This window comes from Seriola lalandi, unplaced genomic scaffold (assembly GCF_002814215.2).
Source record: "Seriola lalandi dorsalis isolate HSWRI2012SDOR001 ecotype SW California unplaced genomic scaffold, Sedor1 jcf7180002054984, whole genome shotgun sequence".
Classification (NCBI taxonomy): Eukaryota; Metazoa; Chordata; class Actinopteri; order Carangiformes; family Carangidae; genus Seriola; species Seriola lalandi.
Window position 1 is genome coordinate 266,872 of NW_019525533.1, and position 16,013 is coordinate 282,884.

Below are 16,013 nucleotides of genomic sequence, written 5' to 3' on the forward strand. Positions count from 1 at the left end.
CACAAAGCAGATTAAATCCCCATTCATCAGCCGTGAGCTCCCTGCTGAGATAATATGACAAGCTAACGAGCTAAACCACACACACACACACACACACACACACACACACACACACACACACACACAGAGGAAAGTAGCTGATGCTGCGTACACACTTACACCTACAGAGGGTGGGAATAATGGAAATCCAAGCAGGCAAAGTGACATCCTGTTTAGTTTGGTGCTCTGAGGTGAGACAGAGTCACTGCAGCGGCGACTTTTACTGGAAGATAGTGGAGGGAGAGGAAGAGGAAGAGGAGGAGGAAGAAGAGGAGATAGCTGACGGACGTTTGATGCCCGAACAACGTTGGAAGATAGAAAGTGTGTATGGTTGTTCCCAATGAAAGACACAAAGAAAGAAAGAAAGAAGCTTGATGGAGACAGAACAAATGAATGTGTAAATCTCTGCTCTGTAAATGACAAACTGCTAATAAATGGATCTTTATGAGGGCAAAGCAGGACACACACACACACACACACACACACACACACACACACACACACACACACACACACACACACAGCATGAGGACATATGGCAGAGAGGTGTAGCTGGTTGACGGTCTCATACGTGTCCTTTGCATCAGTAAATCAGCACAGTGAAGCAGAACTGTCAGAGCGGCTTCTACCGACACACCTGAGCGTTTGTTTCTACCTCCGGGCGCTGCCAGAGGGGCGGGGTCATGAGCCAGAGAGCTGCTTTAGAGACGTGTCGGTCAGACAGACGCTGTGAACTTTACAGAAACTAAACTAAGAGGATCTGAATGTAAAGTGAAACATGTTTTTGTGTACACATTAGAGTCTGAAATAAAATAACAATACATTAAAGGACCAAGTCTGAGGTTTATATCAATATAGAACAAACTGTGGGAAATAGAGTCACATGATTCGCATGTGATTAGGACAAAGTTTGTTTCTATTGCACCATTTCATCAATACACTGACTTTGTTTCTCATTTTCTTATTTTCAGCGTTTCCACTGAGCAAACCTGCTGCGTTTGATTCCAGAGAAGAAGAAAAGGAAGCTGGCGGAGGAGAGCGAGGACTGTGAGCGACAGCGGGACACACTGACATGATCAGAGCAGGTCAGAGATGACGGCTGCCGTCACCTGAGCGTGTGTTTACCTGGCTCTGCAGCTCGCTCTGCTGCCTCAGTCTCAGGTTCTCCGGTGTGTCGGCCACGATGGTGAACGATGTCTTGGGGTAATGTCTGAAAACAGAGAGAGCACGGTCACTATTAACTTTTCATCAACACAGAAACACCAAGGGCTGTAAACACAGACCCCCTTTCCTTTCATTAATTATTCTATGTACCACGTGTGATATTCTATTTTAATTAGGCAAATTTGACTTGATTTGATGAATAATTTACTTTGTTTTGTGTTTCTGTCACTAGATAAACTCCTGACTGCTCAGAAACATGAACATGGACATATGATGCAAGCTGATTAAAAACCTCCCACCTCCAACTTGTGGAGGTCACGTTCACATTTTCCAAACATTTCTGCAACTCTCATGAATTTTCAATCTTAAAAGCACTTTTACACTCACCAAGCTGGTAGCTGTTTATTTTTATGGAAATGAGCCAAATATTTAAAAAAGAAAAAGAAAAAGAAAAAGCTTCTTTTTAAGTTTAAAACAAAGAGATTGATCTCCTTCTTACAGCACTCTGTGAACCATTCATAACCTTTCTCTCGCTCTGTATTCAGTTCACTTTAACAATAAAGGCTGCGGCCTGAAAAATGTCAGAGCCCTTTCCATGCTGAGAATAACCCCAGCGAGTTAATGACCCAGCAGGTCCATGACATCAGCAGAAACAATGATCCATTCAGAAGACTAAAATTAAAAACAACACCCTGCCATAACTCTCATTATCTCACTTGACCTTTGGGTCTCCTGTTAACGCTCTGAAAATATACATTTTGTCTCTGTACGCTCTGTAAAAACAGCATCAGTGAGCCTGGATTCAAAGCCTTTGTCTGCAGGAACACACAGCATGAAGGACAATGGAGCTGCTGCTGGATCTGAGAGACCTCAGTACAACGTGGGTGGATGGGAGACGGAGGTGGGAAACACTCCCACACTCCACCGCCAGGAAACTTTAAAGGGATATTTATTCTCGCCAGTGTTTAAAGACCAGGAAGAGAAACCCTCAGTGATATTTAAAGGTCCCATCCAATGTAAAGGTCTGTGTCCATGTGTAGTGTGATTATAGATCAGCTCTAGCTTCTATATTAATACTGTGAAAGTATCAAAGCCTCAGTCCACAGAGAAATGCACACAGCCTGTATTCAGAAACTGAGCCTTAAAACCAGCCGTCAGGACTTCTGGAACTTTGTGATGTCACAACAAAGCGGTCACCAAGCCCCGCCCACCTGGACCCACCATCCAAACCTTGCAGGATTTGGTTTCTCTGAGTATTTTATCTGAAATCTGCTGTATTTTTATTGGATCACTCAGAAAACAGTCAGCCAATCAGAAGAGAAACTCAGAGCCTCCTCTCTTCTGATTGGCTCACAGACCTGTTGTTACTAGAGCTCCAGAGAGAAGCCTGAGAGAGGAGATGTAAAACTACACTGAGATGGTTTAAATATATCTTCCTATGGATCAACACTTCAAATAAAACACAGAAGAAGAAGAAAACATGGAGCTTTAAGATCATTGATCAACTGTTTGTCGAGCATAAATATCAACCAATAATAAACAGATTAATCAACAACACTTAAGTACTTGTTGTAGCATTATATTCAGCTTCTTGTCACCTGGTGACTGACTGACTCATACTGACAACTGCCGCCCATGTTAATGGCTCACTTGTGGAGCTGCCTTTGTAGCTGTGATGTGCAGTGGGCAGACGAAACAGAAAACATGACATGAAAAAGAATATTCAACAAAGAAGGAAGTGAATCACTGACACAAAGGTAACAAGAGAAACATGAGTCATTTGAAGATCTGTAAAGAAACCTCAAATCGACACCGTGTGTCAAACACAAACACTGTGTTAGACGCTGAATAAAAGACACCGAGCACAACTTACAGCTTCAGAAACGGCCGTGGAGTTTAACCAACACCTCTGACAGTCACAACAAAAACACCATGAGTTTCACCAGACGGACTCATGCTACACGTCACAGTCAAAAGGTCGACGTGAAGCCGCCCAATAAACATCAAACAAACAAACTCCAAAATATTCTTTTGCTTAATTTACTAAAAAATCAACTTGACCTGTCGTCTCACATGATCAGATCTGAGCCCGTCAAACTGAATCAACCTCATGTCCCACTGAATCATGTGGCTTCATGCGATTTGAACACATATATAATTAGTGTGCAGATTCCTACACACCGCCCAACACTTGAACTCACTTTATTAAGACAACGTTTTGCTCCTCACACCTTCATCAGGCTAAAACCAAACAGACATACAGCACAGATTTGTCATGGCAGCAACAGTTACCTACAGAATCACGTCCTCTGTAGCGATTTTGCCAACAAAATAAAAGCGCAAGAGAGTTTAAATTTTTTGCAGCCTTGTTTTATTTCAATCTATTGTGTTCTTTTATTGTGAAATGTTCTGACAGGAAGTTACTTTACTGTATATGTTTGCATGGAGCTGTTAATGATGATGAAAGTGTGCAGACAGAAACAACCTCTTAATAAAGAGAGGTTTTTGATATTGCACACCTGTCACTAACACTTTATAATGTGTGTATAATGTTTTGAACATGAAATGAGTGAAATGACAAAAATCCAGGGTCACGCCGAGTCGTGTACCTGCTGGTCATGTGTGTGATCCCTGAGCAGATCAGAGACAATAGAGGAGGAGAGTCCACTCGCTCTGAGGTTCGCTCTGAGTTGGCTGATTCATAAAGCTTGGAAGTCTGTGTGTGTGTGTGTGTGTGTGTGTGTGTGTGTGTGTGTGTATGTGAATCATCGATGCCAGCAGCATATTCAGCGGCACAGTTTGACCACTCCACTGAACTGTCCTTCACTCCTCTCTTCCTCCCACTTTGATTCTTTCTTCCTCCCACTCTCATCCTCTCTCTCTCCTCTCCCACACACACTGTCTCTCTCGCCCTCTCTCGCCCTCTCTCTCTCTCTCTCGTAGACAGTCAGTATTTAAAGGGATGCTCTGCTCCTGTACTACAGTACCCACGCAGGACGGAGCCTTTCTAAAAAACGTAGCAGGTGAACTTGTCTCTGTACAATCACGATGGAGATGAACACGGCAGCACGAAGTCATTACAACAAAAAATACCAAATTACAAAACTACTTACAGCCTCAGCAGTTCTGTTAAACCTGGCTGTGCTGATCACTCTTTCAGCTCAGCTCAGTGGATTTTAAATTCAGTCTTTATGGATTAAAAACATTATTTTGTCTCTGGGTTTAGTTCCGTGAATGTGCAAATATTTCCCTAAAAATGTTCTACAGTGTGCGGCAATGTGATGTTGATCCTTTATTGGCCTGAAATTGAAGTTATCTTGCCAACAACACAGCAGAGAAAAATAAGAGTTAGAGGAGTACAATCTTTACACTTTGCAGGAGGCATGTGCACGTATAAAGACATATACGTTGTGCACCAGCTTAAAGATTCCCTGTGGAGTTTTTGCACACACAAATACCTGCAGAACTCGCTCTCATTATCTGACCAACAGTCAGAACCTAAAGATATGAAGATTATCATCATCTATGACGAAGAAAAACATCAAATCTTCACATTTAAAAAGCTGGAACTGAGAGATTTTTGGACTTTTTCTTTGTCGAGGCTCTAATCAATGAATTGATGATTTGTTTTTGCGAGTTTCATTGGGGGAGGAGCTCTCACTGATCAGACTCTACACACTCATGTCACTGAGGTCAGAGCCTGTGTTAAACTGTACACACCGTCTAACCCTGGAGGTCAACCACAACACACAGCCAATGATAGAAACCTAACACACACACACACACACACACACACATACAGATAGTCAAACCTGAACAGCTGATTCACCTCAGTCACCTGACATCACACTGTGCTCTTATAGTTTTATATTTCACATGCAAAACGCTGCAACAGCCCAGTTTATAAATAACTCCTGTTGTTGTGGATGTTTTGTTCCCGTCTCTGCTTTCACCCAACAATTATAACGACGACGACGATGATGATGATGATGATGATGATGATGATGATGGGGCCAAGAACAGTCTGCTGTGGTCTGCACATGTCTGTGTCTTTTAACTGATAATTAGTAGGTGCTCATAAACAGTCATCATGATGTCTGTCTGTCTGTCTCAGTGTGTTTGGCTCCTCGTGTCGGTCTACGACCATAATGAGTTTATTAAAGTCAGGAAAAGCCACACAAACCAACACACAGAGGATCCCTCCAATCTGTGACATCTGACTGTTTGTGTGTGTGTTTGTTTTTAGAGGAAATATGATTTACATGTGCAGCAGCAACTCTTAACAACAAAACCTCTGACAAAGTTAAAAACTATTTGCCACATAGAGATTACTCTATAGCATCATGTTTTATTGTCTCCTTGTCCATCTTCTTATGATTATCATTTGCCACCTTACAGCAGCACTGCTGAGTTACAGTTGGTGGAAGACGCAGGTAACTGTCGGCCATGTTTTCACTAATAGAAAACTCAACCACACAAACATTTTAAAGCTCCATATTTTACACTTTCAACATAAAACATGATCCTGCTGCAGGATTCACATTGTTCCAGCAGCTTCTGGAGAATCACCAGTGATTTAAAAATCAACAACTGCAGATTACACGCTCTCAAAAAGGTGAAATTAGGCCGTTAAACTTCTAAAGAACTAAAGGAGCAAGTCATGTTAAAATAATAACTGTACTTAAATGGAGTTGAATCTAAAGTCAGTGACAAAAAGCTGTCGTCAGTTTCTGATGATTTTCTTTATTTCTGCATGTCTCTGATTCTTCTTCTCCACCTCCTTCTGTTTCAGCTTTTCTCCTCTGAGTCAAACTTTCTCTTTTATTTCCTTTTTCCTCTGAAAGTCTCACCCAGACCGTCTTTTCCTGAGACACAGAAAGACTTCCTGTAGAGGTTTAGTTCGCTTGTCAGAGACCACGAAGGAAAAACACAACATGATATGTGTGTGTGTGTGTGTGTGTGTGTTGTTTCACTTCTGCTACTCTTAGTTTTGTCTTATATAAACACACACACACACGTGCACACACACACACACACAAACTAATTTCGTCCTTAAGTTTCACTTCACCTGCTCCCGTCGCTACTGGCAACCATGGATGCTTTGTTCGTTTGGTGCAACCCAATCCTTTGAGACAAAGACCGGCTCTGTGTGATATTTTACACACACACACACACACACACACACACACACACACACACACACACACACACACACACACACACACACAGCTAGCCAAGGTAACCCTGTGCTGGCTCAACAAGCAGCTCGGGACAATAACTGAGTCTGTGTGGAGTCTTTAACGGCCAGCTGACATCCAGGCGCCTGCAGGAGACAAACAGACCTGTCTGCTTGGTTCTTTACATCATCCGGGTTTTTAGTGGCCAACAACAAAACCAAAGAGTCTAAGGGACAAATGTCACATTTGTGAAACAACATGAATCTGTACAAACCACTAAAACTAGTGTTCATCAGATGGAGGACTAGGAAGAGTCCCATTAAAAACAAAACAGCAAGAATCATTACTGAAGAAGCCCAGGTATCCTAACCTTTCCTTACTACACTTCCCATAATGCAACACAATAGTGTCTTTCATTAGCCTCCTCTCTGCTTGGATATAAATCTTTTAAACTTCACACTCTGTGTTTGAGATGCAGCTAAACCCGAGTTAACCCTGACGGCTTCAGACCTCAGGAGCCACAGTCGCCTTCGACAGGTTGGATTACACAGCTGTTCTCATCAGTCGCACTGACGATCAATAATAAACAGAACGTCTCATGTAAAATCAGAGGGATGCCTCTTACACAAGAATTCCTCACCTATAATACGCCTGAGGAGGATGTTGATATTTCCAACGGCCTCATCTTTACCCACCTTTGCATTTCCTGTCTTACATTACGCGCCTGCTAGCTTGCTAAACTGTTAGCTTCTGCGGCTACAAGACGTAAACAGTAACGTTAATAACGAGGAGTATTTCGGCGTCCATGTTGCCGTTGCCTAGCAGCAGTGTTATTATGACTTAAGATAAACCAAGCTAAATTTAGAAAGGATGAGCTAAGATAACAATAACAATATCAAATACAAAAAGTTTTAAAATTTAAAAAAGATAAATAATATGTCAAATAAATGAGTTGGTGTAAGTTAATTATTGCTCATGGTGAGTTTGTGAGTGTTTGGTGTTCGTGTGGTCGAGTGCAGTGTTTGTTATACAGTCTAACAGCAGGAAAGAAGGAAGGACCATTAACCACTTGATCACCACAACTTCCAGTGTCGCAACCACGAGCTCCATTTGACGGCAGCAACACTCAGTAACAACATGAGCATGGATGTGATGGACAGGTGACTTCTGCTGAGTGCAGAATCAGACGGAGGCAGAAACCTCCTGAATGTCAGCTTCAGTAGTTCCCACATCCTCAGTGAAATGAAACCCTGAGCCTGAACGCACCGTCAGGCTTTTGATCTCAGCTCCAACACTTAATTTACCCTTTGAATGAATTTGTATTTAACGCGAATAAGCTGCAACCTTGATGATGAACGCCGGCAGCAACATGGAGTTAATTACAGTGAGGAAGTCAAAAGTGAAGCTAAAAGCTTCCAATGCAAAGAGCTGAGCTGGAGCCAAGTGCTAATGATCGGCAAATTAAACCTGAACAGAGCTGAAAATACTGAATGTGTTTATGTAACAGCTTCTCTTAAGAGTGTCTCTCTCTGTGACACACACACACACACACACACACACACACGCACACACACACGCACACACACACACCCACACAACACAAATTCAAGGATAAAAACTAATTACACACACTACTTAACAAACACTAAGGTGTTTCATACGTCATCATTCGTCATCTACGACATGAGCTAAATATAACCTCTGCTAAAATAACAGGAACACACACATGCAGTATTAAAGAGCACACACACACACACACACACACACACACACACACACACACACAGTGTCCTTTAAACTGTGTCCAGTAATACCCTCAGACACATCCTGCCTTTCTGTTACTCCTCAGTTAAAACACCAGATTTACAATACACCAGTGTGTGTGTGTGTGTGTGTGTGTGTGTGTGTGTGTGTGTGTGTGTGTGTGTGTGTGTGTGTGCGCCAGCCAAAGAGAAGCAACCTCATGTTTGTTGTTATGAGTTGGGATTTTAACTTGTACAATGTTTACAGTCAGCAGATTTTCCTCATCAAGTATGGTATTGGATAATATTGGATATTTGCTGACACCAGGCTTGAGTCAATACTTAGATTTACCTAAATATCTTTGAAATGTGTCAGACTCACTAAAACAACAGCTTCAAACTGCTTCATGCTTCATTCTTTTTCTCTAGCCTGTGATGTGACCAGGTAGAGCAGCAGACTGATATCATGGCTGTCGCTGCAGCTGAAACCACGACGGCTGCATGACGGGACAGGACGGGGGGGGGGGACGGTCAGAGACAGCACAGACCTCCGTCCTTCAACAACAAGTCAACAACAACACGGACAACAACACAGACAGGAAGACGGCGCCACGTATTCCGACACTAACGGTTTAGTTTCTTCAGTAACCGTCGTCAGTTTGTTTTGTAACAAAACAAACTGACGTAAAGCAACATGGACGATGTTCTGATGAATCACAGATGAAGGGGAGGAAAAGAGAGCAGGAAGGACAGCTGAGTGTGTGTGTGTGTGTGTGTGTGTGTGTGTGTGTGTGTGTGTTAGCGGTCAGTCTGGCCGCTCTCCATCTTCCTGCTTAGGTGTTGATGAAAATCTCAGTGTGGGCTCAGGACAGACTTGGCTCTTACGAACCTTGTTGACATTTCAGCGGCACAACAGACAAACATGAAATCAAGGGAACACACTGTATCTACTGTCCACTGGATTATTACTGTCACAACAAAGCACGTGTTCTCTGGACTGTATGAGTCACAGTTTACATGCAGTTACATCAGTGATACAGTATTTTGTATTTGTGCTAAAACACCGCAGAATTAGAAATGAACACTCACTACTTGCTGCAGTATAATGGAGGCAGGGTCGTTACTTAATTATTTAAAGATACAGTCTGTGATTTCTTCCAGATAACTGCCGCTGCTTTCACAGTCGTGGAGTGGGGCTTTAAAGACGTTCAGATTTCAGGAAATCAAATATTCCCTCTATGTCTGGAGAAGTGGAGCAGAGAAGATTGTTTCTATTCAAGTTCTGTGACCCGATCAACGCCACACACTCCTCAGCAGGTCAGTCATCACACACACACACACACACACACACATTGTGTACAACAAAGAGTGCTGCAGGGATTAGACTGAAACACAGAAATGAGTTGCATTTTAGCACTTCCTGTTCCCTCGTCCCGAAGTCTCAGATGGCTGAAATAATGTCTGTGGTTAACACAAGCTCAAGACATCTTTTATTCCACAATATTAAAATACATCAGTAAACTCCCCAGTCCTGATTTGGTTAAGCTTTCACGTCTCGGCTGCTAACAAATGTCTACATGAGACCAGAAGTTGTCGGGGACGTTGAACATTTGAATATCACAATATCTGCCAAAAATAATCGCAATACGATTCTTCTCGCACATCGTGCAGGCCCCAAAACAATCCTTAGTTGCAGCTCGAATCTTAAAGAAAATGAAAATAGTGAAAAATGTCCATCACAGTTTCCCAGCAACAGTCAAAACCCCAAAGATTGATCAGTTTACAAAGATATAAAGTGGAAACAGGCTGCGAGTTATCTGATTTATTAATGACTTACACAGTTGATCTGTTATCACAAGTTAACTTTCTGCTAATCGATCATTGACAAACTGTTTCAGCGCTCCGTCAGTTACACAGTTTTATAACATCCGCACAGAAACAGTCAACAGTCATCGCTCGGTCCACCCTGCTGTGAGTCTGCGCTCTGCAACCAGTGGCCTAGTTTGACATTAGACACACTGCTGCATCTATACACCCCCAGGCATTCACAAATGCAGTGTGTGTGTGTGTGTGTGTGTGTGTGTGTGTGTGTGTGTGTGTGTGGCAGTGGGGGATAACTGTATCTGCTCACATGCCACTTCACTGCAGCCACCAGGATTAAATCACCTTCACCTTCACTGTCATCGTTTCCTTTCAATGCCAAAAAGAAAAACCAAACCGACCCAACGCTTCCTGGAGTTTGTGTGAGTACGACAGACTTTAAAGTTCCTCTCTGACTTATGTTTAATTACTTCACCTTCATCTCCAGCATTTACTGCTTATAATCACTTCTCATGCTTTTCTGTTGGTGGCAGCCCCTGATAAAAGGCCATGACAAATGGGGGGAGTTTAATTCAGCCTGTGCTTATTTAAGTGAGAGATATTATCACCCGGAGGATTTAATAGCCGGCTGCTGGGCTGATCTAGAGGAGTTCAGGACAGGAGCTTCTGAGTTAAACGGTGACTTAGAGGACAAGACGTGGAATAGGAGACTGAAGAAACAGAAACAACACGAGGAGAACTTGTTATAAGTGAAGAGTTTGTGAACAGAGGTATAAATGATCCTGCCTCCTGAGAGGGAAACACACCGATCTATTATCTAATTACCCAGAATCATCTCAGCTCTCTAATCGCCGGGTCTGTTCCCATATTTTGGAGCAGCTCATCTCTTTCATGACTCTGTCACGTCAATTTTCCACCCGCCCCACTTCCCTTTATCATCCTCTCATCTTTTGCTTTTGACTCTCTCCCCTGTTTTTTCCTACATTTGAAGAATTTGCTGTTCGCAGTGTTTAACCTGAACCTGGAATTCAAGGACTCCTCCAGCCTTCCTGGCGTTTACACCAGGATGATCACAGGACTGAAACCTCTGTCTCTACTAACCACACGCCCCCGGTGATGTTAGCGCTGCGTGGACAGGACCTTTGTGTCCGGTGCATGGACACGAGAGTCTCACTCAGCAAACTGTAGTGTCTGATAAAGGAGTTTTACGTCTTTATTAAGGAGGAGACACGAGGCTGCGGCGTCCTCAGTGGCCTTAACAGTTCATCTCTATCATACTGACAGAGGAGGAGGGGAAGGGAGGAGGGAGGAGACAGGAAAGGAAAGGAGTTAAAACAAGAGTGGAAGAGATAAAGAAAGAGAGGGGATGAAAAGGAGGGAGGATAGAAGAAGAAAGCAGCACATACTGTATGAAAACAGAGAAAGTAAAAGGAGGAGGAGAGCTGGAACAGACCTGAGAACAAACAGACTGAAGGAGAAGGAGAAGTGTAACCGGGCCTCCTGAGAGCCTCCTCCTCCTCCGACAACGCCGCCTCTCCGCGACACGACGGAGAGTTAGGATGAGAAAAACAACACGAGTCTGACCGGAGAGAATACGGAGAAGCAGGGCTGTTTATAGAGACACAGTCCCTCTAACACCACGACACTGTCTCCAGTGATCTCCCCTCACTGTCCTCCGTCTTTCTCTTCACTCATTCATGCGTAACGCTCTCGGCCGGCCTTCAATAGAGCCATTTCTCATCCCTTCATCCACTCATTCCTGGCTCTCTCTCTCTGCTCTGGTGGTGATGACTGAGCCTCCCAGTCCCTCTCTGCTTCTCAAATCCTCCACACTTCTATTTATTTTTTTATTTTTTTTAAAACTGTATTTAACTCTTGTCTTTGTCTCTGTGTCTGCCTCTCTTTCCTAAACCCCCTTTTCCTTTCAGCAGACTCTCAGCTCGAACCACAAAAGATTAGACGGAGGGTTACATAAGTTTCCCGGCGTCGTATCTTTCAGCAGCTTCCTCTCTCAACACGCCGCACCCAACATCTTTGTTTCTCACAGTCAGATTTATTCTCAGTCTCCACTCTCTCCTTTCAGTTCCTCTGATGGAGCAGATGGAGCAGCGACTTCTCAGTCTGCAACGGCGAAAGAAATCGCTCTTAAAAGTTGTAACTGGTGAGACATTTTATTTGATGTGTATTTTATCTGTGAAAATAAAAAACCAGGGTCACTAAAGCCAAAGATCACTGATCACAGTAGACTAGATGTCACACGAGACCGCCAGCATCTCAGGCCCGAACCCGATAGCCTAGTGGAGACGGACAGGAAGTACATCCTTGTCGGGCATCGAACCGTGGACTTGCTGCACAGAGCATTTGAACCCATGTGGTACGCGCCTTAATCCTCCGCAACTGAATCAAGTTAACCCGTGTGCACGAAAAACAAGCTAAACACAACCATTAGCCGGCGCTAGCATCGCCATGATATGCTCAAGAAATTCAGCCTTTGACTTTTCCCGCTGGGACCAGCAGCATGAACGACACTGACGGAGCTGGTAAAGACTTTAAAAACTTCATGGATCATGCTGAAAACAGGAAATCAACAGAGTCCATCTGAGGGGCAGCTCACAACACACTCAACAGTGTTTTTAACACACAGTGCGCTGTGTATTACTGGAAAAATATATTAACATAATACGCCAACAAGAATGTAGTTCCTCATTAAGCGAATGAATATTTCATCAGGTTTCTGCTCGCTGTTTGCAGGGCATGCAGCAGATTCATCAGCTCAGTGAGTGCTGCCTTCTTCCAGAAGTGCACGTGGTAAAAACACAGCTGACTGCTCAAAAACAACTGTTCAACTTTTGTACTGAGGATCCAACGCAGAGATTTTCATGCCCATAAACCCGACATGAGACGTGGATCACTGTCAGCTGCAAAGCTTCCAGTAGCTGTGATTCAATACAGAATCAATACAACTAATATCTCAAAGCAGAGCCGTGGAGCTTTTGGTATTTCATCTATGACTGATGCCTCCATCTACACTTAAAGAGGAGACACTCATCTTCCACCTGCTCACTCACTCACTCACTCACTCACTCACTCACTCACTCACTCACTCACTCACTCACTAACTCACTCAGACGCTAAGATGCCTTAACTGCAAATGACACTCGTATCCTACAGCTGCTGCAGGATCTGTTCCCCGTCCTGCTTTCCTCCTGCCTCAGTGAAGCAGCAGAGAGTCAGACTTTCTTCTCTCTGTGCGACTGAAGAGCTCAATGAGACTGGAGCAATCTGGGTTATGTGGGCAGCTGCGTTACATAACAACACGGTCTTTATCACAACAATCTGAGCTGCTAAAAGGCTGTTAACATGCACGGGACATGTCAAAATCATGTTAACACACATTTACACACACACACACACACACACACACACACACACACACAAGGATGGAGGGAGAGAGGGAGAAGGAGCCAGAGTAAGTGACCTCTTTAAAACTTCAGTCATGTTCGTACAAGCTGCTGGTGTGCAGCGTTACATAAGCAGCTTTGATTATTACTAATTAACATAAAGGGCAAATTAATTAAACAGAAATATCTCACACAGGAAGACGCCTGCTGTGAATTTAGTCGTCAGCCTGTTTCTGTTCTCTCCTCTAACTCCTGCTACATTATAAACGTACCGTACATCATTATTTTAGCATTTCCTGCACACGTTCAGTTTGTTAGGGACAATTTTGTTTGTGTTCAAAAGTTTCTCTGTTCAAACCAGGGTAAAAGATGTCTGGGAAAGCTGTGGTGCAGCTCAGAGGTCAAAGGGCATCCTGGGCCACAGAGGGCAGTCATACACTACAGATTAAAACTCACGACCTGCCATAGGAATCCATACATTTGTATAAGTGTGTAACGGTGTGTGTGCATGTCTTCACCTTAAGGAAACTGTGAGGCCGGAGTGTGAGAACTGACACCATGAGGTCCGCATCCTACCTGGAATATTACCTGTGTGCAACCATTTACCTTGTTGTATCAGTGCTTTAATAAAGTCAGGAAACACTGTGTGTTTGTTAGTGTGTGTTAGTGTGTGTTAGTGTGTGTTAGCTTGTTAGCACTCATGTGCTTCTGTAATCCTTCTGCCCACTTGTCCCCCTCCTGCAGATTGGATCTTAAGAAGCACGGGACCATGACCATAAAATCCACCGACCTTTAAGTTCCCCCTGAACTGACACCCTCACAGTTCAGCTCCCCAAGTTTAAAATCAAGCCTGAGTGTAATTAATAAACACCAGCACGATCCATGTGAACATTCAGGATGTCTCCAAGCACAGGCAGAATCCCACGTCTCAATGAGACCTCAAAGACATAAATAAGCTTTTCACCCTGCAGCCTGAGGCTAACCGAGCCGTTAGCCTCAGGCTAAGAAAGCTTGTACACTGGCACAACCCTGGCACATTCCAAGGTTTCCACAACTTTAGTCTGGGGCGTGCTCCGGAGAATCACCTAAACACGGGGCTAAAAGGTGCCAGTGTGACGGCTGCACAATCAATGGAAATATCATCATAATCACAATAAAGCCACGTGCAATGTCCAAATCACATGAGCTGCAAAAAAAAAAATCGCAGGATCTTTTTGATAAAGGAAAAACGTGTCACATTATTGTGCATTGTTAGCACCATAAGTGTTGTGGTGCTACAGAGACGCCACAAACTACAAATCATATTCTCCAGATGTAAAGGAACATGTTTCCAACTGAAATCACATGATCTGCCAAAATAACCTCAATATGTTGCATGTTGTGCAGCCCTGGTAGAAAGTCACAGAGTGAAGACGTGAGGCCGTCAGTTCAGATGTGATCGTTGTCATTACAGAGTCGACCGCAGCCGCAGCTCAACAATGGAGACGGATCACGACACGAATATCCAAGACAAACAGAACCACGGGGCTTTTTCACAACACACATCAGTTCTGTTGCACTAAAAACAACGAGCGTCAGAGGGAGCCCGAGCCGCAAAGAGACTCTTTAATTACAGGACGCTGGTTTGTGCGCCGAGCGCTACATGTGACACTGAAGTACAAAAGCACAACTGTCACTGTGGAGTGAGAGATCCCTGCAGGAAGTCTGCAGTAAACAAACCTGTCACAGTAACTGTTCGTACAGACAGAGGAGAACTGACTTATTACTCAGTGATTTAGAAAACTGAGGAAACGGATTTTATTTATCTTGTTTTTTTTCTCTTTTCCTTTTAAACACAGAAACTGATTAAACTCTGTTCTTTCACACTTTTATGTTTGATGGGTAGATTCACATCCAAAATTTTCTCTTTAAGGTTCCTTATTATATATTGATGATTAATTAATTTTTAAACTATTCAATTTAAATATTAATGACAAATATCCATCACAACTGAAGCCTTGAAACTACTTACTCAGTATGATGAGCCAAAAAACTCTAAATATTAAAAGGTCCCATATTTTTACACTTTTCTTGTGTTTTATTTTAAGTTTTGAAGAAGACGTATTGGCTCTGAGCCTCTCTTCTGATTGGCTGACTGTTTTCTGAGTGGTCCAATCAAAATATAGAAGATTTCAGGTAAAAACACTCAGAGAAACCAAATCCTGCAAGGTTTGGATGGTGGGTCCAGGTGGGCGGGGCTTGGTGACTGCTTTGTTGTGACATCACAAAGTTCCAGAAGTCCTGACGGCTGGTTTTAAGGCTCAGTTTCTGAATACAGGCTGTGTGCATTTCTCTGTGGACTGAGGCTTTGATACTTTCACAGTATTAATATAGAAGCTAGAGCTGATCTATAATCACATTACACATGGACAGAGACCTTCGTTTGCATGCTAGTATCCTGAAACCTGATATTTATTGTGTCCACAAAATAATATCATACATATAAATCACATTACATCACCGAGTCACCTCTGACCCTGAAGTCAAAGGACTAGACTTTAGAAAGTCCACATCAAACCTTTCAGTTTCTCCGTTTTGTCTTTAAAGCAGTCGTGTAAAGTGGAATAAATAACCCTGCAGGTCCCTAATGCCCTGTTGTGACATTCTTCAGCAGAAGGCAAGCACACACA

At 43.2% G+C, this 16,013-nt stretch overlaps 1 protein-coding gene across 1 annotated transcript in view; it reads right to left on the reverse strand.

Annotated features, from left to right (window-relative positions):
- Nucleotides 1-16,013, reverse strand: part of LOC111647284 (LIM zinc-binding domain-containing Nebulette) — a 27,160-nt gene that overhangs the window by 4,337 nt on the left and 6,810 nt on the right. Inside the window, exon 3 of the mRNA XM_087171334.1 lies at nucleotides 1,165-1,249. Within this exon, the coding sequence (XP_087027460.1) occupies nucleotides 1,165-1,249 (85 nt within the window). The remainder of the gene's footprint in view (nucleotides 1-1,164; nucleotides 1,250-16,013) is intronic.